Source organism: Opisthocomus hoazin, chromosome 3, assembly GCF_030867145.1.
Source record: "Opisthocomus hoazin isolate bOpiHoa1 chromosome 3, bOpiHoa1.hap1, whole genome shotgun sequence".
In the NCBI taxonomy this organism is placed as follows: domain Eukaryota; kingdom Metazoa; phylum Chordata; class Aves; order Opisthocomiformes; family Opisthocomidae; genus Opisthocomus; species Opisthocomus hoazin.
Window position 1 is genome coordinate 26,727,682 of NC_134416.1, and position 26,305 is coordinate 26,753,986.

A 26,305-nucleotide genomic window follows, 5' to 3' on the forward strand; every position below is an offset into this window, starting at 1 on the left:
GGGGCTCCTCGGTTCGCCGGCGTGTGCTGGGTCGGCAGCGGTGCGACAGCGCTCGCCCCACACGACCTGTTGTCACCTCGGCAGCCGCAAACCACCCCACCACGAGACAGCACACGGAGAATAAACGCATGCAGAAAACATGGATGCCGCAGCCAGAGTAACAGCAACAGATAATGACTCAAGAACACAGGGAAGAAATGCAGCCGAACTAAACGCAAACAACTTTTACGTATCTGTCTTCAGGATGTATCTTTCTGGAGAAGCCAGTAGCTGTAACTGCAGCATTCGGGGTCTTATAAAAGCATTTCCAAACTTCCAAATACGATGAATAGGGAAACAAAGTTTTCTTTAACTTCCACTGAACAGCAAGGACACTCTTCTGGAGCATCCTACAAACCCGGCTTCCACCCAAAGTTAACGCCCGGCGGCTGGAGCCAAACCAGAGGCACCGGAGCGCTGCCGGCGCCGCAGACTGCGCTGGGGTGGACGTGCAGAGTCTGTGAGCAGCAGGAAGGATCGCGGGGTCAGAACCTGCCGGCCCGCATTATTTTGAAGGGGGAACGGGGGGAAGCACTGGATTTCCAAGGCGTTACACTAAAGGACCTGTCTGTAAACTCAAGCAAAACCCCAGCCCGCGGGATGGGCCCCAGTCTCCCATGATATCCTCCTAGGGAAGCTGAGGAAGTGTGGGCTGGATGAGTGGTCGGTGAAGTGGATAGAGAACTGGCTGAATGGCAGAACTCAGAGGGTTGTCATCAGCCGCGCTGAGTCTAGTTGGAGGCTGGTGACAAGTGGTGTCCCCCAGGGGTCAGTACTGGGCCCAGTCTTGTTTAACTTCTTCATCAACGACCTGGATGAAGAGTTAGAATGTACCCTCAGCAAGTTTGCTGACGACAGCAAACTGGGAGGTGTGGTAGATACACCAGAAGACTGTGCTGCCATTCAGCGTGACCTGGATAGGCTGGAAAGCTGGGCAGAGAGGAACCTGAGGAGGTTCAACAAGGGCAAGTGCAGGGTCCTGCACCTGGGGAGGAACAACCTCATGCACCAGTACAGGCTTGGGGTGGACCTGCTGGAGAGCAGCTCTGCGGAGAGGGACCTGGGTGTCCTGGTGGACGACAGATTAACCATGGGCCAGCAGTGTGCCCTGGCTGCCAAGAAAGCCAATGGGATCCTGGGGTGCATCAAGAAGAGTGTGGCCAGCAGGACGAGGGAGGTTCTCCTTCCCCTCTACACTGCCCTGGTGAGGCCTCATCTGGAGTACTCTGTCCAGTTTTGGGCTCCCCAGTTCAAGAAAGATGAAGAGCTACTGGAGAGAGTCCAGCGGAGGGCTACGAGGATGGTGAGGGGACTGGAGCATCTCCCCTACGAGGAGAGGTTGAGGGAACTGGGCTTGTTCAGCCTGAGGAAGAGAAGGCTGCGAGGGGACCTTATAAATGCCTACAAATATCTGAAGGGTGGGTGTCAGGAGGATGGGGCCAAGCTCTTTTCAGTGGTGCCCAGTGACAGGACAAGGGGCAATGGGCACAAACTGAGGCACAGGAAGTTCCGTCTGAACATGAGGAAGAACTTCTTCCCTCTGAGGGTGACGGAGCCCTGGCACAGGCTGCCCAGGGAGGTTGTGGAGTCTCCTTCTCTGGAGATATTCAAGACCCGCCTGGACAAGGTCCTGTGCAGCCTGCTGTAGGTGACCCTGCTTCGGCAGGAGGGTTGGACTAGATGACCCACAGAGGTCCCTTCCAACCCCTACTATTCTGTGATTCTGTGGGAAGCGGCGACCCGGCCACCTGCGAGCAGCAGCAGCGTGCGACGTCCCCGGCCCCGGGCCCCACCGCACGCCCAGGGACCCCGCCGTGCTCCCGGCCCCCGCGGGACGCCCAGCCGCGGCGCCAGCCCCCCGACGGGACCCCCTCCCCCGGCGGGCTTCGCGGGGACCCCCCACCCCGCCCGGCTCCCCGCGGCCCAGCACGGCCCGGCCCGGCCCGGCCCGGCCCGGCCCGCCTCACCCCGCGGCGGCGGCCCGGCGGGGCGGCTGCGGGCGCTGCTGGAGCAGCCCATGGCGGGGCGCGGCGGGCTCTGCGCGGCTGCCGGGCGCGGGGCGGCGGGGCGGGGCGGGGCGGGCCCGGCGGGGCCGTCAGACGCCCCCGGCAGCGGGGCCGCCCGGCCCCGGGTCCCCGAGCGCGGGGCGGGGGCAGGAGCTGCCCCGCGCCCTGCTCCGCCCCAGCGCCGCGCGCCCGCAAACCGGGCCGGACTGGGATGGGGAGGCCTCGGGGGTCTCGGCCGCCGGGAGGCGAGGAGAAACCCCCCGGGCTGCAAAATCCTCTGGCCTCACCAGCCACACGTAACAAAGGGCACCTTGAGCTGCCTGCACCCTTCAGCATGGAGGAGGGAAGGCGGAGGCTTTCGGACGGGACCGAAATTCCACACCGTTCTGCCTCGACCCGGCTTAGCGCAGTAATTTGTGCTCCGGTGTCAATCAAAAAGCTTACCGGTCTCCTCTTTGGCCCTACCGCCACCGTAATCAATAAATCCCCTTTGTTATTGCAGGTGAGCTGTCTTACACACATCCACCCTCCGCCTCCCCCCTCACCCTGGGGGAGGGGAGGATTTAGTTTCCCACCAGCTTCTTCCCTGTTTCGTTCCCCCCCCCAGATTCACCAAGGGTGGGGCACTAGGATCTGGCCCAAAAGCGATTTCTCGCCCTGACCATCTCTGCACAAGCTGTTCCACCTTCTTGGTCAGGAGTCCATGCATGAGGTCCCGGGGAATGCCCTTCTGAAGCCCTAACTGCCAGATCCCCTGCCGAATTAGGGGCTTTTCTTTCCCAGCCAGATCCGGGCTTCTCCCCGAGAAAAACGACTGCCCACTCCCTTGTTCTGCGGCTCGCAGGGCTCTGGTTTCAGCCCTTTGATATGGCCGGTTAACAGGTCCGTATCTCCTCCCACAGCTAATCAGCTCTTGGGCTATCTCCCCGCACATCCACACTTTGCTCCCCGGCTGCCGACGGTCGGGGGTCACTCCCCCCTCCAGGGTAGCCGCGGTTCTCCCCTCGCTGGGGGTGTTTTGAATTCTCCTCTGCCGCTGGATCCCTGTGGGTTTCAGGGAATCGGGAAGCCCCCGTAGCTGGGGAGTCATTCTTTCGGGGTCTGCCAGCAGCAGCATCGGGGAGCTCAGATTAGGCTTGAGCTCCCGGTCATACATCATCTGAAGGCAAGCCACTTTCTGCACACTTTCCAATAACTGATCTGTCGTGCCTGTGGTGGCCAGGGGATCCCCCCTCTCCAGCGGGTTCAACCCCGCGGCCCAGTGCTCGGCCCTCTGAGTCAGCGACCACAGGGCTCGGCGTTCACTGGGGGTTAAGAACACGCCCGGGCCCCAGTACCCTTCCGCTTCCCTTTCCAACAACAAGATCCTGTCCCACCCCGACAGGGACACCCACCAGACATATTCTGTCTCCAGTTCTCTCGTGGTTCTTGCAAAATCTTTCCGCAGCTTTGCCAATTCAGTTGCCGCAAAAGGGATTTCTTTAGTAATAATCAGGGGGCGATTATCACCGTCATCTTCATATACGAATTCTGTTTTAACCAACGGGTACTTGTGGGGGGGGCTCCCTACAGTCCCTTTTGCTCCCTTCAAGTCCTCCTGGGGATAGATCGATCGCACCCCTTTCCCTGCCAGCGCTACTTCTGTTTCCGCCAAGGAGTCTGCCTTCCTCAGGAGCTGGTTCCTTAACTCAGAATCACAGAATCACAGAATCACAGTGGGACCCGTCCACGCGCTACTCTGTGCGCAAGTGCTTTCCTGCAGGTCGTTGAGGCGTTTTTTTCAGAGGCCAGGAAGGGACGACAATGGCAATGTCGAGACAAAAGCAGTTTGTAGCAGTCTTCTACAGGTGCATCAAGAGGAGTGTGGCCAGTAGGTCGAGGGAGGTTCTCCTTCCCCTCTACTCTGCCCTAGGGAGGCCCCATCTGGAGTACTCTGTCCAGTTCTGGGCTCCCCAGTTCAAGAAAGATGAGGAGCTACTGGAGAGAGTCCAGCAGAGGGCTACGAGGATGGTGAGGGGACTGGAACATCTCCCCTACAAGGAGAGGCTGAGGGAGCTGGGCTTGTTCAGCGTGAAGAAGAGAAGGCTGCCAGGGGACCTTATAAATGTTTATAAATATCTCAAGGGTGGCTGTCAGGAGGATGGGGCCAGACTCTTTTCAGTGGTGCCCAGTGACAGGACAAGGGGCAATGGGCACAAACTGAGGCACAGGAAGTTCCGTCTAAACATGAGGAAGAACTTCTTCCCTCTGAGGGTGACGGAGCCCTGGCACAGGCTGCCCAGGGAGGCTGTGGAGTCTCCTTCTCTGGAGATATTCAAGACCCGCCTGGACGCAGTCCTGTGCAGCCTGCTGTAGGTGACCCTGCTTCGGCAGGAGGGTTGGACTAGATGACCCACAGAGGTCACTTCCAACCCCGAACATTCTGTGATTCTGTGATTCTGTGATCAAGGCTAAAACCAAATATTAGAGGGGAACAAAATTACGATGGTATGTCTGCAGCAACAGCTGGTGTATCCTCTGTAGATGGCGGAACAAAGGCCAGTCCCCTGAAGTCTGAGAGTGGAGCAATGATCGTGGCACTTCTGGCCTCTGCTCACAAAGGGCACCTTCAGCTGCCTACACCCTTCAGTATGGAGGAGGAAAGGTGGAGGCTTGGAAGCATCTGAGTTTTGGGTAAAGATCAGAGCAAGGACTTTTACCGGGAGGGTGACGGGAGCTCTGTCACCTCTTGCTGAGCAGAAGTACCTTATGAAAGCTGAGAGGACAGAAAGATTTTAAGGGCAGGAAACAACTTTGGCACTACTCTGGTGTTAGCGCCTTATAAACAGCACGTTTAAAAACACTGCTGCTAAATGGAGCCTGCCTGAAACATGGTTTGGAATGAGTTCAGCCTTTTGAAATGTTGAACATGAGTGTAGGTTTGTGCTGCTTTATTGCCTGCCTACTGCAAAAGAAACCCGTGTAGTCGCAGGTGAATGTCTCTCCTCGAACTGAAGATCACTTTTTCCTCTAAATGATGCTCTATTTCACGAGGACACAAAGTGAAGATCGTTTACACAACAGTGAGTGTAAAAGAGAAATCCAAAATTGTAATAAAGTTGGTAAAATTGGGTATAAAATATTGCGCTCTCAGCCTTGAACAGATGTACTTTGAAGCAGGAATAAGGCATTTTCTGTAATGTGTTCCAGGCCCAAAAGGAGATCTCTGGGAATGATGAAATGCCATGGTTGTGTAAAATTTGGATTAACACGTTCCCCCTCCCCCAGCTATTGCTTTTGGCCCTTGTGTCCATGCAATTAAAAGAAAAAGCTTTTGAAAGTGATCTTTGGGTGAAAGTGAGCTATGTATTGCAGAAGTGTCACAAGGCAAGCCAGCTGGCCTGCAGGAACCCAGGAAGGCAGGAGAGCATGGAAGAGAAAGTGACCGGCAGAGAAAGCAAGATGCTCTCGTGGGCATCTTTGTGAGCTCCTGGGGACTGTGTTACATCAAACTGTCTGTTAGATTTGTCTTTCTTAATATAACCCTTTGTGAACCTCCCCTATTCTTCCTTGCAAACACAAGTAATTCAGAACCCGGGCACCACAGGGACGTGAGGGGTCTCTGCGTTGCCTCTGTGTGCATCGGTGTGTGTCACCCTCTTGAGTGTTGCAAAGGCTCCCCCCGTGCTGGCCAGCTATTCCTGCTCCCTTGCAGCTTACTACGAACTCCCTTCTTCCCAAAAGCTGCAGAGCAATGCATGGCACTGCCTGGCTTCACTAGACCTCTGGCCTCAAACAGTCAGAGCCTGTTCGCTTTTGAATAGGAAAATCCAGATTCTGGACGAAAAACCCAGTTAACCCGGACAGTGTTACCCCAAGGTTTCAAAAATAGCCCTACCATCTTTGGAATCAGCTAGCTCGGGATCTCGAAAAATGGAATCCTCTGACACAAAAGGGGACTTTGTCACAATATGTCGATGATCTCCTCATCACTGCCGAAACAGAGGGGGATTGCAAAAAATGGACAGTGAGTCTTCTTAATTTTCTGGGACTTAATGGTTATTGAGTTTCTCAACAGAAAGCTCAGATGATTCAACAACAAGTGACTTAACCTCGGACTCAAAATCTCAAGAGGACAACAAGAACTGGGAAGAGAGAGGAAAGAAGCAGTCTGCCGACTCCAGAACCACAAACGGTAAAAGAATTACAAACCTTTTTAGGAATGACAGGATGGTGTAGACTATGGATATATAATTATGCATTAATGGTAAAACCCTTCTATGAACTGTTGAAAAACAATGCCAGACAACTGATTTGGACCGGAGGTGTAAAAAGAGCTTGTGAACAATTAAAAAGAGAACTTATGAGAGCCCCGGCTCTCGGACTTACAAATGTTCTAAAACCCTTTTGGTTACTTTCTCACGAGAGACAAGGCATTGCCCTGGGAGTGCTGGCTCAACAGCTGGGGCCGTCCAAGACAGCAGTGGCATATTTCTCCAAGCAATTGGATGAGGTAAGCAAAGGATGGCCTGGGTGTCTGCGAGCTGTTGCAGCAGTTGTCCCTAACATTCAAGAAGCTCGTAAGTTTGCTATGGGCCAGAAAATGACAGTCATAGTCTCACATACAGTTTCTGCAGTATTTGAACAAAAGGGGGGCCATTGGCTCTCACCATCCCGATTCCTAAAGTACCAGGCTATTTTGGTGGAACAAGATGATATTAAGATTGTGACAGCTAACATTGTAAATCCAGCATCTTTTCTTAGTAAAGCTTCCGCCACTATGGAACCTCTGATGCACGACTGCTTGGAGACTATTGAAACAGTCTATTCCAGCAGACCTGGTTTAAAGGAGGAACCATTGGAAAGCGCAGAAGACTCCTGGTTCACCGATGGAAGCAGCTTCATAAAGGACGGGGCTCATAAAGCAGGGTATGCAGTAACCCCCGCACACAAGGTAATCGAGGCAGAACCTTTACCTGCAGGTACGTCTGCTCAAAAGGCAGAGATAATCGCTTTAACCAGAGCCTTAGAATTGGCGAAAGGAAAGAAAATAAATATTTGGACAGACTCCAAATACGCCTTCGGGGTCGTCCATGCTCATGGAGCATTGTGGAAATAACGACGACTGCTTACAGCTCAAGGTAAACAGATCAAGCATGCAAAAGAAATCTTACAGCTTTTGGAAGCTATACATCTACCGGAACAAGTGGCAATAATGCATTGCAGAGGGCATCAAAAAGGTAACACTGAACAGGAACTGGGAAATAAACTAGCAGATCAAGAGTCTAAAAGGGCAGCAGAAAGAGATTCTGTAAAAACCTTGGCACTGGTACCAGATGGTAAACTCGTAGATACAGAAATGGAATTTAAATATTCAAAAAAAGATATGAAATTAGTAAAAGATTTGGGAGCAAGTGAACAAGGTAAGATGTATTTAATACCAGATAATCGTATAGTTATACCTTCCAATCTATTATGGGAAGTAGTCAGAAAAGAACACAACAAAACTCACTGGGGAGCAGATGCACTATATAAGGATCTCAACAAGAGAATAGTAGGCAGAAACCTGTGTGCTACTGTAAAACAAGCAACCCAAATGTGTGAAATTTGTCTGAGAAATAATCCAAATACAACATGCAAAGTACACTTTGGGAAAACTGGAAAGGGGAACATACCAGGGCAACATTGGCAAATAGATTTTTCAGAACTTCCAAGAAAAGGGGGGTATTGATACTTATTGGTTATAAGAGACACGTTTTCCAGATGGCCTGAAGCATTTCCCTGTAGAACAAATAAGGCTCGGGAAGTGGTACAAATTTTGTTAAATGAAATCATACCACGGTTTGGGGTGCCAGCAATCATATCCTCGGATAGAGGGTCACATTTTTGCACACACGTAGTACAACACATCAGTAAAATATTGCGTATTGATTGGCAGCTACACACCCCCTACAGACCACAGGCAAGTGGCCAAATAGAAAAAATGAATCATTTGATCAAACAACAACTGGCAAAAATTGGTCAGGAGGCAAATTTGTCTTGGGACAAAGCTCTACCCTTAGCTTTACTGAGAATCAGAGTAAAACCCAGGAGCAAAGAGGGCATCAGTCCATTTGAAATTTTGTTCATAGGCGATTCCCTTCTGAGGGGAACAGAGGGCCCGATCTGCCGACCGGACCCATCCCACAGGGAAGTCTGCTGCCTCCCTGGGGCCCGGGTTAGGGATGTTGTGAAGAAACTCCCTGGTCTGGTGCGGCCCTCTGATTACTGCCCCCTCTTGGTAATGCAGGTTGGCGGGGACGAGACAGCAGAGAGAAGTCCCAAGGCCATCAAAAGGGACTTCAGGGCACTGGGGCGACCGGTTGAGGGATCAGGGGCGCAGGTGGTGTTTTCCTCCATCCCATCAGTGGCAGGGAACAGCACTGAAAGGGGCAGGAAAACTCACCTGGTTAACAGGTGGCTCAGGGACTGGTGCCATCAGTCAAATTTTGGCTTCTTTGATCGCGGGGAGGTGTAGATCGCACCGGGCCTGCTGGCGGCAGGCGGATCGCAACTATCTCAAAGGGGAGAAAGGATTCTTGGCCACGAGCTGGCAGGGCTCATTGAGAGGGCTTTAAACTAGGTTCGAAGGGGGAAGGGGACATCACCCCGTTCACTAGGGATGAGCCTAGGCTTGGTGTGCCAAGGCCAGGGGTGAGATTGACAGCCCAGCTCAAGTGTGTCTATACCAATGCACGTAGCATGGGCAATAAACAGGAGGAGCTGGAAGCCATTGTACAGCAGGACGGCTACGACTTGGTCGCCATCACAGAAACGTGGTGGGACAACTCGCATGACTGGCACGCTGTCATGGATGGCTACAGACCCTTTAGGAAAGACAGGCCAACAAGGAGAGGTGGGGGAGTTGCTCTATATGTGAAGGAGCAACTGGAATGCATTGAGCTTGGCCTGGAGGCAGATGAAGAAGGAGTTGAGAGCTTGTGGGTTAGAATTAAGGGACAGGCTCACACGGGTGACATTACGGTGGGTGTGTACTACAGGCCACCTGACCAGGAGGAGGAGGTTGACGAGGCCTTCTACAGGCAACTGCAAGCAGCGTCACAGTCACAGGCCCTGGTTCTCATGGGAGACTTCAAACACCCTGACATCAGCTGGGAAGACCATACAGCTAGGCTTTGTGAACCTCCCTTATTCTCCCTTGCAAACACAAGTAATTCAGAACCCGGGCACCACAGGGACATGAGGGGTCTCTGCGTCGCCTCTGTGTGCATCGGTGTGTGTCACCCTCTTGAGTGTTGCAAAGGCTCCCCCCGTGCTGGCCAGTTGTTCCTGCTCCCTTGCAGCTTACTACGAACTCCCTTCTTCTCAAAAGCTGCAGAGCAATGCATGGCACTGCCTGGCTTCACTAGACCTCTTCTGCTCTGGGCTGCACCGGGAAATACTACACTTGCATGGCTGGAGGAGAAAACAGGAGGCCGGCGAGGTTACAATGGCCAGAGGTGTTGCTGAAAGGTTGGGTGGGGCCAGACAAATGCCACGGTTTCATCTGTTGGGTAGTGTTGCCCTCCTCTGATCTATGGACAGATCTGAAGTTTTGGACATGGAGAATTTGTGGTTTGATGGTCACAGTGGCATCTCAGCGTGCACAGCGAGACTGCGTGGCTCCCACCAGCTGGGTTAAACAAGGCCTTCTGGACTTCTGTTAAACGCCAGGAAGACTGATACTCTCCTGGCAGTGCAGAAATGAGAAGTTACAAGCTTCCAGAAGATTGCACTGGGTTAAAGATCAGGTCACTTGTATCTGTGAATGCAGCATGGGTGTGGCAGAGCGGGTGGCGTGTACAATCGCAGACCGACCGGAGCCTTCTTCTCCAGCTGAGCGCTTATGCTTGGAGCTGTACTTAGGTTTTCTCAGCCTAACTCCGGTCTCTGGGTCCTGATGGGTCCTTATGCCCTGACGCAGTGCCTGCCCCTGCGCAGCCTGGGCCTGGCAGCTCAGCTGAGATGGGGTGTTCTCTGCAGCTGTACTTCAAGAAGATACTCGCACACCTTTAATATTTCTAACATGCTTTACTGAACTTCTGATTATAAAGGTTATCTATAATAAAGCAATTAAGTAAACAATAAGTTAAAACACAATACAGGTATATGTAGCAAAATCGTGGGCTCTGCCAGAATATTCAATAACTTTTTATGACCTATCTATCTCATCCCTCATTCTCAGTGCTGAGGCCAGCTGGGGCCCGGGGACAGAGTGGACTTTAAGTTTTGACACTGAAGAGCGTACGGCGTAAAGAGTGCAGGGCTACGAGGCAGCAACCACGAAGCAATGCTCCAATATTGTAAATGTAATCTAATCCTCCTCTCTGAGTACTGAAAGCCCACATGACAGTTGATACAACAGGGGCAGCTACAGCCGGAACATCTCTCAGGAGACTGCTGCTCCAATATCTCCTCTTTCTTCCTGCCTGCGAGCAAGTATTGACATACCCAAAGGCTTCATCATCATGAGGGTCTGTAAAATCAAGTTCTTTCATGAAATGGTTTTCACCAACTCTGTGCTCCACCTTCCTGCATAGAGACTGCACAGGAGAACAGGCATCCTGAGCTCTGAAGACGTTCTGAATGAGCTGCTCCACATCTAGGCTATATGGCACCGCGTCAGTCTGGACGGCCTGTTCCACCATCACACTGCTGCTTTTCTCCTCCTGCCGGGAAGAAGTTAGTTTTTCATCTGCAACACTGTCAAGCATCAGTTTCTTCACAACACAACTGGAGGGAGCGGGATCACTCCACTCACAAGCTGTGCTGCTCCAGCTCTCTTCAGCTGAATCAGTCCCATTAGATGTGTCCTCACTAAGAAGCAGCCTGCTATCTGCCACCTCCTCCAGAGCTTGGTCCTCTGCCATGAGGCTCTCTGGCATCGTGGCACACAACGCTGATGGCTTCCCCTCTGCGTCACAGCTGTACTGCAGGCACTGCTCGTCCATCGCAGAGCTGTTCTGAGCCATTTCCATGCTCTGCAGCAAAGATTCCAGTTTCTTATTTTCAATGCTGATGTCTAAGAAGTATTTCTGAATTTTTTGGTCTTTCTCAACAGCATTGTTTTTCATGGCTTCAATAACCTGCTCGAGCTGCTTAATTTTGCTTCTTGCTTCGTTTAAGGCCAGATCCCCCTCCACATGCTTACACTCTTCTTCAATCCAGTCTTCCTTCATGCGTCCCAGCTGAGCTTTGAGCTCTGCTATTTCTATTTCCCTGTAGCAAAAGAAAAACGGTGTAACAGCTCTGCTGGGTGGTCAGTTCAAGAGACAACATGAGGCTCCAGCGCACTGGGGGTGGCTGCGCTGCAGAGACTCTCCAGGAAGGAAGCAGATTCCTTCCAAGGCTTGCAAGCGAGTGGGGAGAGATCTCTGTGTGAGATCCAGCCCTCGCTGATGCAGAGGTCGGGCTATCCCGAACTGGACCGCAGGGTCCCTGGGACTCTGCCTTGGGGCTCCGTTCAGACCCCGCTGTGTGCCCGCTTGGGTTGTGTGTGCGGAGAGCCGGCTCTCAGGAGGGCGCGGTTTTAGTAGAAAAGACGACATCTGTTGCTGTGTAATGCACATTGTCACTTCTTTGCTCAGCGTCCATACAAAGGGCTGCTGAGAAAACTTCAATATTGAAGCGACAAAAACACAGACGGGCATGCTGGTCTGTGTAAGAGCTTTTCTTTCTTTAGGGGAGAAGGGGGACATTTGGAGTCCTGTTTCGCGGAGTGAGGTAGAACAGGAGACTCAGGAAATACATGCTGGCAGGTAGAAACTATTGGATGTATCACAGGTCTCAATGCTAAATCAGACTGGTGAAAAATTATCCTTGAAAATTATTCAGTTGGGAAAGTTCAAAACAAGAGAAAAGTCAGACATATTCAGAACTCAGCTGCATGGTACAGCTTCACTGAACATGCTATGAAACCTGAAATACCTGAAAACAACCTCATCAGACAGATAATAGTTCAGATTTCTTCATCAACAATTTATGTGGTCCAGAAATGAGTAAAAACGTTCAGGATTCCCGCCCCTAGATGCTTCTGAACAAACCTTTCTAACTGATTTCTGAAGTGAAATGTACCTTTCTTTAAGTTTGCTCTCCGATTCCTTCAGCTTTGTTTTCAAATGCCGCAATGTAGCTTCTTTCTGCTGCAGAGCAGTCAAATCCTGCTCTGGATTTGGTGGCTTAATCTTGTAGTGGGCACCACAAGCATGGCATCCCCCTGAACACCTGAAAAGAAAAAAACCCAAAGCGTCACATAACATCACTGCTACAGTTCTGCGGTCCTAGCCAAAAGAAAAGTGTCCCGTTGACTGATACAAAGCTTGCCTCCTCTGGGGCTCCTCAGAGTCCGCACAAGTGACTCCCTCTGGCAAATCAAAGTACTCGAGGAAACGGCTGATCTGTGGCTGTAGTGCAAAATCTACTACTTATTTTGCTTGGTGTCAGTGCCATTACATCACACGAGACATTGAACTTTAAAATACCCAGCTGTCCCCTCGCTCGAAATTGGTGGCACGCCCAAGAGCAAGCACCCAGCTGTAGACACAGCCAGGTGAGGGAGCGCCTCAAAAAAACTCAAAGGGCTTTGACAGAAAGGAACCTTCAGTTTTACACTGCTGAGACCATCAAGTTTTTCCGTGGGATGGAGCAGCCTGTTGGCTGTCAAGCCACCAACACGAGCAGTCACACCTATGCTGAGAAGCACGGTGACCTGCTCGGCAACTTGCACAGCCGAGCCCCCGTTACAGAGCAGAGAAGGCAATTCGTTGCGCTCAACACCGGGACGCTGAAATAAAGACTTGCCTCAGCGCTGGGCTGCTGTCGCTTCCTTTGTAGGAGCCTGAGCTGCTGCTGGTGCCTGAAGAAGCCCTGTAATTCTGACGGATGTTGGCAGGAGTCAGCTGGTTTTTGCACAGGGCTGACAGAGGCTCCTTCTGACGGGAAGCAGGTGGGCTGGCTGCGGACTTGCAGGATAAGGATCCGTTATTCTGACCGTAAGGGCCACGACTGGAGGGGAACCAGAATGGTTAAAGCATATTGGATTATCCTCGTCGCGCAACTCTTTGTGTGTCTTCTTTTACACACAGAGTTGTCTGAACACTAAACTAGACAGAGAACTGTGAGTGCCCGCAAGAAAGTCCTGAAGTCATCAGCCACTGCACGTTTTTTCACTAGCTGTGGGGTGCTCAGTCTGAACTATGTGACCTAGGGAAACCTTGGCCATTTTCACTTTTCTCTGCGGATCTCACAGTTCCCAGTGACTCCGTCGGATCACCCACGTCCCCTGAGCTTCCCCTTCTCTGAAAATGGAACAGTTTATAAGGAACAGGTGGGTGAGGGGCTGCTGCAAACCTGCCTCATACTGCTGCGGTTTGGGTGATTTTATCATTGTTTTACAATGAAGTGCAGGACTGTGGTTTGTGACAGCACTGACATGTTTCATAGAGAGTTAAGTCGAACGGTTGAAAAAGAACATATTGCAAAGGAGACATCTCCTTCCGCTTTGTGCAGTACAGCATCAACCCTTGTGTGAGGCAGCATTTGCACAGGCTGCGCCTAACACAGCAATGCATCTGAAGGAGCCTTGTTACAGAGGACTTCTGTTCAATTAAGCAGGGCAGTATAGTAATATACGAAATGATATCTATTCTTTCTGAAAGTCAGGTAATTTTAGGGCTTTAAATTATACTTCGTATTGTTTTTTGCTCCCAGCCAATACCTTTCCTTGTTGAGATATAATCTAGGGAGCGCTTAAGTAATGTTCAAAAAAAATTGGTTTAAAACTCACAATAGTAGTTGTGTGTGTATTAACTGCAAGACCTTACCCAGTAGTCTGTCTTTGCACTAGCAACACTTGCAAGATTCAGCAAAAGCTGCTTTGCTTACTTGCGAGAAAAAGAAGATCTTTGGCTTCCAGCCGCAGTCACACGGGCTTCCGGTGCTGAAATACTGCCTGTGCTGCTTGAAGAGCTCAAATCGGCTTCAGTTCCTGGAAAGGAAAAGGGAAGAGTGAAAACATGATGGAAATTCTAACTCAAAGACTGTTTTCAAAATAACGGTGAATCACGAGCACCCTTCCTTTGTCCGTCCTGTGTGAATTTCAGCAGTTGCATGAATTTTCAAACGTCCCTGAGGACAAGCGCTGGATCTGTTCCAGATTTTCAACATTGCTTCAGAACTGGCACTTCGACAAGAGCAGAAAAAACATTCGGACACAAAACCCTCACGCTACAGAAGCCATTTTAGGAGTCGGCTAGGCACATTTGTTGTGACAACTTGTTTGCTTTCTCAGAGCCATCAGCAGACGAATGTGGCTGCTCACGTGGCTCCTTCAGGAGCACACAACTGCAAGTAGAGATTTCTCTTGCTTTAAACCGCATGAAAATGCTCCTTGCTGGGAAGAAAGCCGCTTCTATTTTGGTTTCTGAGATGATGTACGCATACATGTGTGTATGTATAAATGTGTATAGCCTAGCAGGGTATATCAGGATTTATGGAGGGTCACACTGAAAGTTCTGCTCCACATCCCCTCTGAGCGCATCTTTGCCAGCTGCCCAAGTTACCAGCTGTTGCTGCACCATGCAATCAGCTGAAATGTGATGAAGGGATCTGCCTGCTGAGCGAGCACTGGCAAGCAGTAGGGTGGGTGTCCACCCAAGAGTGGGGAGTGGTGGCTTCCTTGGCCAGCGCAGTGGCCAGGGAAGGCTACGCCTGTTGGTACCCTCGGGCACTGCTGTGCCCAGCTTCTCGCCATCGAGACCCTGCACTGGAGGTGGATTGTGCCACCAGCCCACAGCTGGGCAGGTCATTTTGTAGGACAGGTGGGACTCAGGCTTTCACCTTCTACTTGCCGGATCCTCCGTGGCAACCTGCTGGCTTGTATTTTGCGTCCTCCGTTTTCGCTGGGACTTGTGGGCGCTTGCTGCAGCCCGAGAGTCTTCTGAACAAAAAGAGATACATGTCTTGAGAGGCCACAGCCCAACCACTAATTGCCTATGTCTCTACTAAGCAACATCTAATACAATTTTTAGAGGGGGGTGGATTATAAAATTGGCGACACAGAATTGCAAGGTTGTTTTTCTAGGCCACTGTCATTTAACAGGGACTTGTAGATTTGGGCTCAAAAACGCAGACCACTTGAAAGCTGAAACACTCTTTGTAGCTGCTACTTTGCTTCTTCCCATTTGAAAGAAACACTTGGCTATTTGAACATGTTTTCAACAACAATTCAAGCAAATTTATGGAAATTCAAAGTTGAAATCTAAAACATATGTAAATCCAAACTAAAGCAATAGCTCTACGCTAATAAGTTTTACTTCACTTTCTAAGTATCTTTTGCTCAAAACATGTGTTTTCTGACTCTATTCCAGTATTATCTCTTGGAAGGTACCAAGCGCTTTTTTCACTTCCGTGCAATTTACTTAGCTTGCCTTCTACAAATACTTCATTCCTGGGAATTCCCAGTGTAAAATGAGATACAGAATCTCCCTGTGCAATGCTAGGCACCTTGGGCAGGGGTCCTGAGAAACAGGACAAACGGACAGTGCCTAAGCTTATCAGGGATGAGCAGAAGACGAAAAGGCATCTAAATAGACCTACTTGAAGATACATGCGTGGTTCAAACGCAAACTTTCTTCCGCAACCGAACGTCTACGACTGACTTTCCTTTCTGTTCAAAAAAAAAAAAAACACACCAAGAGATGTAAAAGAGACAGAGATTGTACTTGGCTTCGATAAGAGCTAACAGCAGAGTGGTCAGAGACCTGACGAGGAACACGGGAGACAGGAGTGGAATTCGTCTGACTAAACGTGGACGTCCCTAACGCAGACACCCATCTCCGAGCCAGCCTTGCCTCCCATTTTTAGTCAACGGACAGTTAGTCAGTATAACCACTGAGCTCAAGGTACTATTTCTCTTCTCCTGAAGTAAACGCTTATACGTCAGGTTAGAAAGATGGCACACTAGATTGACTGGTCTTATTCATCATATCTCCTTTAGAACAAAATAGGCCCTCAGTGCACTTGTGCAAGCAAGATTACAGCGACATTAAAGATAGGGAATTGAGGTCAGATAAATCACAAGCCGTCTCCGCTCTACCCAGTTTGGCTCAAGACCGTGAATCCACATCTCCTCCATGCCCAAAACAGCTGCCGTAACCCCTAGAAGAAAAGTAATGGCAGATCCACCTGTTTAGGCTGTTCTGCCTCCCGCAGCAATGGGACCAGTCGCTGGACCAGATGAGGAGAGACCTCCCCGTCCGCAGCCCACAGCGCCTGAAGCCTGTCCGAGGAGGCCCGCAGGTGCAGATGTTACCTCTTCGGGACCACAGACCCCGAGGGATCTATGGCAGACAGAGGAGCTCCAAGGGGACCTGCCGGCTGTGCCGGGTCTGCTGGCCCACTGGGAGGGACCGTTCCCTAACACTGGCGCCATGGAGACCTGGCCATTATGAAGCAGGCGGGGGGCTGGACCAATGCAAATAGAGGGCCCCCAGCAGCCCCTGCCACCCCACCGCCGCCCAGCAGCCTCACCCCATGGCCCTCCACGCCCGGCTCCAGGACGCGAGCTCGGAGGGTAGCACGGGCTGGTGCCTGGACACGGCATCCTCGCTGCTGGAGGGAGAGGTGTGCGCATGCATCTCCCCATCCTCCGGCACCCCTGGCGACCGGGTCCTTCGCAGCTCCCTGTGCCGGCAACTCCAGCAAATCTGCACCACTCCACAGCAACGGATGTGAAATTAAAGCGGATCCCATCAGTAAAATATGCAGGAGGGCTCAGTGCATGGAGCATCATTATCCGGAAACACTTTGATTTCAAAACAGCAGCAGTAGCTATTTTGTGTAAAATGTGTTAAATGACATTTCTAATGGAATACTAATTGTTATAAGTTACTCTTTTCATTCTTTCATTCCTATTAACTCACTAGATGTGAAACGGCAGTATGGAGACATGAAAGATAGGGCAGGAAAAGCACAAATTGTGCCTTGCAAAGCTACGGATCTGGGTGATAATGAATTCCTAGAAATAATTACAAGAATCACGCCTATTCCTAGAAACAATTACAATAGCCCAGCCTACTTAGATAAACTTTGTAATAAATAGGTGCATGCTTTGTGACTTGGTGTGCAAGTCAGGAGGAGCGATCCCCCTTGCACCCGGCGCCATAAGAAACATACCTGCTTTATAACTCTCTGTGAGTTGTGGACTTTGTTTCTGCACGTCACTGGTGACTCAGTGCAGATGCCGAGCAGTTGCAAGGAGCATGCGTAGTAAGCCACATGCTTCCTGGAATCGAAGCATGCTGGCGGACAGTGCTGAGGAGTAGGCTACTAGTGCCTGAGAAGTTCCTGCACTCTGTTGACTCCTTGCCCCGCTCCCCCGTCCCCCCCCAGCAGGTTCTGGGCTGGGATGCACTGAAATTCTCCAGTCAGTGATGAAGCAGCGTAGTGGATGATAAACTGGATTTTCAGTTCACTGAAGTTAGTTCGATGTTGGCTTGTTCTGCAAATTGTAGATACCTATCTGCACCTTTCGACTTTCTAATACCAATGAAGTTTTTCCTCCCAGTGGGAACAGGTAAGCTAAATGGTGGTGCATTTTAATTGCGGTGAGGTCAAAGACCAAATGCTATGAAACCATTCTTATTACAGTTTTTCAGTATGCATACAGTAAATAAAAACATCCTAGAAGAAGCATATCTCTAACAGTGTTGTGATTATAATTAGTGTTCTGCTAACTGAGGAGAGAGGTTTAGGTCTTTTTGGACGTAACTTGTGTTAGGAATGCAAAGCACGAGTGACACCAGGAATGGGTCCTTTCCTGGTTTAAACAACTTACATCATTCCGTCCAGTCTGTGCTGAACTCCTTGCTTTGGAACCCGGACAAAGTGAGCCAGATATGGCTGCAGTTTGTCGTAGGCTCTTCCTTTATGGAGAAATGAAACCTTTCTGACCCTCGACGGTAGTAGCATAATGTCCAAAACATGCAGGAGGTTTGGAGTAGAGATCAATGTTTTGAGTAACGACCAAGTGAAAAACGAGTGGAGAGGCAGTCACTGTGTGGTAAGCTACTTGTTGAATTCTTTTGTGACTTCTGTTCCTCTACCTGTGGTGCTGCAAAGGTCTCTTCTCATTTGGGCGTAACTGAAGTCCAATAAAATGACTCAGCCAGTAGATGGCACGGAAAGCACTTGTCTGTGCAGAGCAGTTCTGCGTCCTGCGGTTTATCAGGGGGAGAAGAAACATGGTCTGCTGTGACTCTCCTCACTTCAGAATCGCAGACGAATAGCAGCATTGCTTAACACCTCGTAAGGCTTTTTGGAACTCTGCTGTCTCCACACGCTGGCTGGGGTGTAGGTAGCTTCTTCCCTTCTGCATGAATTCAGAGGTGTGGGGAATATAAGAAAATCTACTCTAAATTACAATTCTTTATTCTAATAAATAATTCTTTATTCTTACCTGTGTTAAATTTCACTTTTTCAAGTGAGTGAAGCTTCATTTTTATTTTTAAAGTCCTCCTGCAAACATCTTAGCAGATTTTTCATATAAAATCAACTGACTCCAAAGCAGGAGTGACCTCCTCATGCCAGTCTCTTACTACTTATGCAAGACAGGAGAGAGCTGCAATGTGCCACTTGGAGTATGGGTCCTTGTTGCCCCTGTGCCACTCAGTGATGTGTTCTAGACGAAGTGGGGGAGTAAAATGAGCGGATTGTTGTGGTGTTTTTTTCCTTTGCTCTCGTCAGCTATGTGTTTATTGACACCTTACACCCCTTGCATAGGTAGTATAACAAAAAAGATTGTGTAGTGAATAAAGCTAGTGTGAAAATTCTCTGTTCAGTTAACAGCACTTTTCACTGTTTGTGTTTCCAGTGGCATTCCTCTGGGAAAAGCGTGCATAGCGGACAACAGCGCTTTTGTGCAGAAGAAAAGTTAATGTCTGCTGGAAGGAGAGGTGTGGGGGTGGAGGGGAATGCCTGTGGTTCTGATGTCCATCTCAGAGCGGGGCTCCTCGGTTCGCCGGCGTGTGCTGGGTCGGCAGCGGTGCGACAGCGCTCGCCCCACACGACCTGTTGTCACCTCGGCAGCCGCAAACCACCCCACCACGAGACAGCACACGGAGAAGAAACGCATGCAGAAAACATGGATGCCGCAGCCAGAGTAACAGCAACAGATAATGACTCAAGAACACAGGGAAGAAATGCAGCCGAACTAAACGCAAACAACTTTTACGTATCTGTCTTCAGGATGTATCTTTCTGGAGAAGCCAGTAGCTGTAACTGCAGCATTCGGGGTCTTATAAAAGCATTTCCAAACTTCCAAATACGATGAATAGGGAAACAAAGTTTTCTTTAACTTCCACTGAACAGCAAGGACACTCTTCTGGAGCATCCTACAAACCCGGCTTCCACCCAAAGTTAACGCCCGGCGGCTGGAGCCAAACCAGAGGCACCGGAGCGCTGCCGGCGCCGCAGACTGCGCTGGGGTGGACGTGCAGAGTCTGTGAGCAGCAGGAAGGATCGCGGGGTCAGAACCTGCCGGCCCGCATTATTTTGAAGGGGGAACGGGGGGAAGCACTGGATTTCCAAGGCGTTACACTAAAGGACCTGTCTGTAAACTCAAGCAAAACCCCAGCCCGCGGGATGGGCCCCAGTCTCCCATGATATCCTCCTAGGGAAGCTGAGGAAGTGTGGGCTGGATGAGTGGTCGGTGAAGTGGATAGAGAACTGGCTGAATGGCAGAACTCAGAGGGTTGTCATCAGCCGCGCTGAGTCTAGTTGGAGGCTGGTGACAAGTGGTGTCCCCCAGGGGTCAGTACTGGGCCCAGTCTTGTTTAACTTCTTCATCAACGACCTGGATGAAGAGTTAGAATGTACCCTCAGCAAGTTTGCTGACGACAGCAAACTGGGAGGTGTGGTAGATACACCAGAAGACTGTGCTGCCATTCAGCGTGACCTGGATAGGCTGGAAAGCTGGGCAGAGAGGAACCTGATGAGGTTCAACAAGGGCAAGTGCAGGGTCCTGCACCTGGGGAGGAACAACCTCATGCACCAGTACAGGCTTGGGGTGGACCTGCTGGAGAGCAGCTCTGCGGAGAGGGACCTGGGTGTCCTGGTGGACGACAGGTTAACCATGAGCCAGCAGTGTGCCCTGGCTGCCAAGAAAGCCAATGGGATCCTGGGGTGCATCAAGAAGAGTGTGGCCAGCAGGACGAGGGAGGTTCTCCTTCCCCTCTACACTGCCCTGGTGAGGCCTCATCTGGAGTACTCTGTCCAGTTTTGGGCTCCCCAGTTCAAGAAAGATGAAGAGCTACTGGAGAGAGTCCAGCGGAGGGCTACGAGGATGGTGAGGGGACTGGAGCATCTCCCCTACGAGGAGAGGTTGAGGGAACTGGGCTTGTTCAGCCTGAGGAAGAGAAGGCTGCGAGGGGACCTTATAAATGCCTACAAATATCTGAAGGGTGGCTGTCAGGAGGATGGGGCCAAGCTCTTTTCAGTGGTGCCCAGTGACAGGACAAGGGGCAATGGGCACAAACTGAGGCACAGGAAGTTCCGTCTGAACATGAGGAAGAACTTCTTCCCTCTGAGGGTGACGGAGCCCTGGCACAGGCTGCCCAGGGAGGCTGTGGAGTCTCCTTCTCTGGAGATATTCAAGACCCGCCTGGACAAGGTCCTGTGCAGCCTGCTGTAGGTGACCCTGCTTCGGCAGGGGGGTTGGACTAGATGACCCACAGAGGTCCCTTCCAACCCCTACTATTCTGTGATTCTGTGGGAAGCGGCGACCCGGCCACCTGCGAGCAGCAGCAGCGTGCGACGTCCCCGGCCCCGGGCCCCACCGCACGCCCAGGGACCCCGCCGTGCTCCCGGCCCCCGCGGGACGCCCAGCCGCGGCGCCAGCCCCCCGACGGGACCCCCTCCCCCGGCGGGCTTCGAGGGGACCCCCCACCCCGCCCGGCTCCCCGCGGCCCAGCACGGCCCGGCCCGGCCCGGCTCACCCCGCGGCGGCGGCCCGGCGGGGCGGCTGCGGGCGCTGCTGGAGCAGCCCATGGCGGGGCGCGGCGGGCTCTGCGCGGCTGCCGGGCGCGGGGCGGCGGGGCGGGGCGGGGCGGGCCCGGCGGGGCCGTCAGACGCCCCCGGCAGCGGGGCCGCCCGGCCCCGGGTCCCCGAGCGCGGGGCGGGGGCAGGAGCTGCCCCGCGCCCTGCTCCGCCCCAGCGCCGCGCGCCCGCAAACCGGGCCGGACTGGGATGGGGAGGCCTCGGGGGTCTCGGCCGCCGGGAGGCGAGGAGAAACCCCCCGGGCTGCAAAATCCTCTGGCCTCACCAGCCACACGTAACAAAGGGCACCTTGAGCTGCCTGCACCCTTCAGCATGGAGGAGGGAAGGCGGAGGCTTTCGGACGGGACCGAAATTCCACACCGTTCTGCCTCGACCCGGCTTAGCGCAGTAATTTGTGCTCCGGTGTCAATCAAAAAGCTTACCGGTCTCCTCTTTGGCCCTACCGCCACCGTAATCAATAAATCCCCTTTGTTATTGCAGGTGAGCTGTCTTACACACATCCACCCTCCGCCTCCCCCCTCACCCTGGGGGAGGGGAGGATTTAGTTTCCCACCAGCTTCTTCCCTGTTTCGTTCCCCCCCCCAGATTCACCAAGGGTGGGGCACTAGGATCTGGCCCAAAAGCGATTTCTCGCCCTGACCATCTCTGCACAAGCTGTTCCACCTTCTTGGTCAGGAGTCCATGCATGAGGTCCCGGGGAATGCCCTTCTGAAGCCCTAACTGCCAGATCCCCTGCCGAATTAGGGGCTTTTCTTTCCCAGCCAGATCCGGGCTTCTCCCCGAGAAAAACGACTGCCCACTCCCTTGTTCTGCGGCTCGCAGGGCTCTGGTTTCAGCCCTTTGATATGGCCGGTTAACAGGTCCGTATCTCCTCCCACAGCTAATCAGCTCTTGGGCTATCTCCCCGCACATCCACACTTTGCTCCCCGGCTGCCGACGGTCGGGGGTCACTCCCCCCTCCAGGGTAGCCGCGGTTCTCCCCTCGCTGGGGGTGTTTTGAATTCTCCTCTGCCGCTGGATCCCTGTGGGTTTCAGGGAATCGGGAAGCCCCCGTAGCTGGGGAGTCATTCTTTCGGGGTCTGCCAGCAGCAGCATCGGGGAGCTCAGATTAGGCTTGAGCTCCCGGTCATACATCATCTGAAGGCAAGCCACTTTCTGCACACTTTCCAATAACTGATCTGTCGTGCCTGTGGTGGCCAGGGGATCCCCCCTCTCCAGCGGGTTCAACCCCGCGGCCCAGTGCTCGGCCCTCTGAGTCAGCGACCACAGGGCTCGGCGTTCACTGGGGGTTAAGAACACGCCCGGGCCCCAGTACCCTTCCGCTTCCCTTTCCAACAACAAGATCCTGTCCCACCCCGACAGGGACACCCACCAGACATATTCTGTCTCCAGTTCTCTCGTGGTTCTTGCAAAATCTTTCCGCAGCTTTGCCAATTCAGTTGCCGCAAAAGGGATTTCTTTAGTAATAATCAGGGGGCGATTATCACCGTCATCTTCATATACGAATTCTGTTTTAACCAACGGGTACTTGTGGGGGGGGCTCCCTACAGTCCCTTTTGCTCCCTTCAAGTCCTCCTGGGGATAGATCGATCGCACCCCTTTCCCTGCCAGCGCTACTTCTGTTTCCGCCAAGGAGTCTGCCTTCCTCAGGAGCTGGTTCCTTAACTCAGAATCACAGAATCACAGAATCACAGTGGGACCCGTCCACGCGCTACTCTGTGCGCAAGTGCTTTCCTGCAGGTCGTTGAGGCGTTTTTTTCAGAGGCCAGGAAGGGACGACAATGGCAATGTCGAGACAAAAGCAGTTTGTAGCAGTCTTCTACAGGTGCATCAAGAGGAGTGTGGCCAGTAGGTCGAGGGAGGTTCTCCTTCCCCTCTACTCTGCCCTAGGGAGGCCCCATCTGGAGTACTCTGTCCAGTTCTGGGCTCCCCAGTTCAAGAAAGATGAGGAGCTACTGGAGAGAGTCCAGCAGAGGGCTACGAGGATGGTGAGGGGACTGGAACATCTCCCCTACAAGGAGAGGCTGAGGGAGCTGGGCTTGTTCAGCGTGAAGAAGAGAAGGCTGCCAGGGGACCTTATAAATGTTTATAAATATCTCAAGGGTGGCTGTCAGGAGGATGGGGCCAGACTCTTTTCAGTGGTGCCCAGTGACAGGACAAGGGGCAATGGGCACAAACTGAGGCACAGGAAGTTCCGTCTAAACATGAGGAAGAACTTCTTCCCTCTGAGGGTGACGGAGCCCTGGCACAGGCTGCCCAGGGAGGCTGTGGAGTCTCCTTCTCTGGAGATATTCAAGACCCGCCTGGACGCAGTCCTGTGCAGCCTGCTGTAGGTGACCCTGCTTCGGCAGGAGGGTTGGACTAGATGACCCACAGAGGTCACTTCCAACCCCGAACATTCTGTGATTCTGTGATTCTGTGATCAAGGCTAAAACCAAATATTAGAGGGGAACAAAATTACGATGGTATGTCTGCAGCAACAGCTGGTGTATCCTCTGTAGATGGCGGAACAAAGGCCAGTCCCCTGAAGTCTGAGAGTGGAGCAATGATCGTGGCACTTCTGGCCTCTGCTCACAAAGGGCACCTTCAGCTGCCTACACCCTTCAGTATGGAGGAGGAAAGGTGGAGGCTTGGAAGCATCTGAGTTTTGGGTAAAGATCAGAGCAAGGACTTTTACCGGGAGGGTGACGGGAGCTCTGTCACCTCTTGCTGAGCAGAAGTACCTTATGAAAGCTGAGAGGACAGAAAGATTTTAAGGGCAGGAAACAACTTTGGCACTACTCTGGTGTTAGCGCCTTATAAACAGCACGTTTAAAAACACTGCTGCTAAATGGAGCCTGCCTGAAACATGGTTTGGAATGAGTTCAGCCTTTTGAAATGTTGAACATGAGTGTAGGTTTGTGCTGCTTTATTGCCTGCCTACTGCAAAAGAAACCCGTGTAGTCACAGGTGAATGTCTCTCCTCGAACTGAAGATCACTTTTTCCTCTAAATGATGCTCTATTTCACGAGGACACAAAGTGAAGATCGTTTACACAACAGTGAGTGTAAAAGAGAAATCCAAAATTGTAATAAAGTTGGTAAAATTGGGTATAAAATATTGCGCTCTCAGCCTTGAACAGATGTACTTTGAAGCAGGAATAAGGCATTTTCTGTAATGTGTTCCAGGCCCAAAAGGAGATCTCTGGGAATGATGAAATGCCATGGTTGTGTAAAATTTGGATTAGCACGTTCCCCCTCCCCCAGCTATTGCTTTTGGCCCTTGTGTCCATGCAATTAAAAGAAAAAGCTTTTGAAAGTGATCTTTGGGTGAAAGTGAGCTATGTATTGCAGAAGTGTCACAAGGCAAGCCAGCTGGCCTGCAGGAACCCAGGAAGGCAGGAGAGCATGGAAGAGAAAGTGACCGGCAGAGAAAGCAAGATGCTCTCGTGGGCATCTTTGTGAGCTCCTGGGGACTGTGTTACATCAAACTGTCTGTTAGATTTGTCTTTCTTAATATAACCCTTTGTGAACCTCCCCTATTCTTCCTTGCAAACACAAGTAATTCAGAACCCGGGCACCACAGGGACGTGAGGGGTCTCTGCGTTGCCTCTGTGTGCATCGGTGTGTGTCACCCTCTTGAGTGTTGCAAAGGCTCCCCCCGTGCTGGCCAGCTATTCCTGCTCCCTTGCAGCTTACTACGAACTCCCTTCTTCCCAAAAGCTGCAGAGCAATGCATGGCACTGCCTGGCTTCACTAGACCTCTGGCCTCAAACAGTCAGAGCCTGTTCGCTTTTGAATAGGAAAATCCAGATTCTGGACGAAAAACCCAGTTAACCCGGACAGTGTTACCCCAAGGTTTCAAAAATAGCCCTACCATCTTTGGAATCAGCTAGCTCGGGATCTCGAAAAATGGAATCCTCTGACACAAAAGGGGACTTTGTCACAATATGTCGATGATCTCCTCATCACTGCCGAAACAGAGGGGGATTGCAAAAAATGGACAGTGAGTCTTCTTAATTTTCTGGGACTTAATGGTTATTGAGTTTCTCAACAGAAAGCTCAGATGATTCAACAACAAGTGACTTAACCTCGGACTCAAAATCTCAAGAGGACAACAAGAACTGGGAAGAGAGAGGAAAGAAGCAGTCTGCCGACTCCAGAACCACAAACGGTAAAAGAATTACGAACCTTTTTAGGAATGACAGGATGGTGTGGACTATGGATATATAATTATGCATTAATGGTAAAACCCTTCTATGAACTGTTGAAAAACAATGCCAGACAACTGATTTGGACCGGAGGTGTAAAAAGAGCTTGTGAACAATTAAAAAGAGAACTTATGAGAGCCCCGGCTCTCGGACTTACAAATGTTCTAAAACCCTTTTGGTTACTTTCTCACGAGAGACAAGGCATTGCCCTGGGAGTGCTGGCTCAACAGCTGGGGCCGTCCAAGACAGCAGTGGCATATTTCTCCAAGCAATTGGATGAGGTAAGCAAAGGATGGCCTGGGTGTCTGCGAGCTGTTGCAGCAGTTGTCCTTAACATTCAAGAAGCTCGTAAGTTTGCTATGGGCCAGAAAATGACAGTCATAGTCTCACATACAGTTTCTGCAGTATTTGAACAAAAGGGGGGCCATTGGCTCTCACCATCCCGATTCCTAAAGTACCAGGCTATTTTGGTGGAACAAGATGATATTAAGATTGTGACAGCTAACATTGTAAATCCAGCATCTTTTCTTAGTAAAGCTTCCGCCACTATGGAACCTCTGATGCACGACTGCTTGGAGACTATTGAAACAGTCTATTCCAGCAGACCTGGTTTAAAGGAGGAACCATTGGAAAGCGCAGAAGACTCCTGGTTCACCGATGGAAGCAGCTTCATAAAGGACGGGGCTCATAAAGCAGGGTATGCAGTAACCCCCGCACACAAGGTAATCGAGGCAGAACCTTTACCTGCAGGTACGTCTGCTCAAAAGGCAGAGATAATCGCTTTAACCAGAGCCTTAGAATTGGCGAAAGGAAAGAAAATAAATATTTGGACAGACTCCAAATACGCCTTCGGGGTCGTCCATGCTCATGGAGCATTGTGGAAATAACGACGACTGCTTACAGCTCAAGGTAAACAGATCAAGCATGCAAAAGAAATCTTACAGCTTTTGGAAGCTATACATCTACCAGAACAAGTGGCAATAATGCATTGCAGAGGGCA

General features: G+C 51.4%; 3 protein-coding genes across 3 annotated transcripts; all 3 read right to left on the reverse strand.

Annotated features, from left to right (window-relative positions):
• Window positions 1-389: 389 nt before the first annotated feature.
• On the reverse strand, window positions 390-6,929 carry LOC142360915 (uncharacterized). The gene is made up of 5 exons (XM_075417229.1): window positions 6,863-6,929; window positions 4,643-4,800; window positions 2,621-3,642; window positions 2,243-2,372; window positions 390-497 (listed from the first exon to the last, which is right to left on the reverse strand). The coding sequence occupies exons 1-5, from the start codon at window positions 6,927-6,929 to the stop codon at window positions 390-392; spliced, it is 1,485 nt and encodes a 494-aa protein (XP_075273344.1).
• Window positions 6,930-10,156: 3,227 nt separating this feature from the next.
• Window positions 10,157-18,032, reverse strand: LOC142360916 (syntabulin-like). The gene is made up of 6 exons (XM_075417230.1): window positions 17,899-18,032; window positions 14,383-14,405; window positions 13,947-14,049; window positions 12,864-13,067; window positions 12,138-12,287; window positions 10,157-11,282 (listed from the first exon to the last, which is right to left on the reverse strand). Exons 1-6 carry the CDS (start codon window positions 18,030-18,032, stop codon window positions 10,286-10,288), a joined length of 1,611 nt encoding a protein of 536 aa, XP_075273345.1. The 3' UTR covers window positions 10,157-10,285.
• A 1,421-nt stretch (window positions 18,033-19,453) lies between these two features.
• On the reverse strand, window positions 19,454-25,978 carry LOC142360917 (uncharacterized). The gene is made up of 5 exons (XM_075417231.1): window positions 25,912-25,978; window positions 23,692-23,849; window positions 21,670-22,691; window positions 21,292-21,421; window positions 19,454-19,561 (listed from the first exon to the last, which is right to left on the reverse strand). Exons 1-5 carry the CDS (start codon window positions 25,976-25,978, stop codon window positions 19,454-19,456), a joined length of 1,485 nt encoding a protein of 494 aa, XP_075273346.1.
• Between the last annotated feature and the right edge of the window lie 327 nt (window positions 25,979-26,305).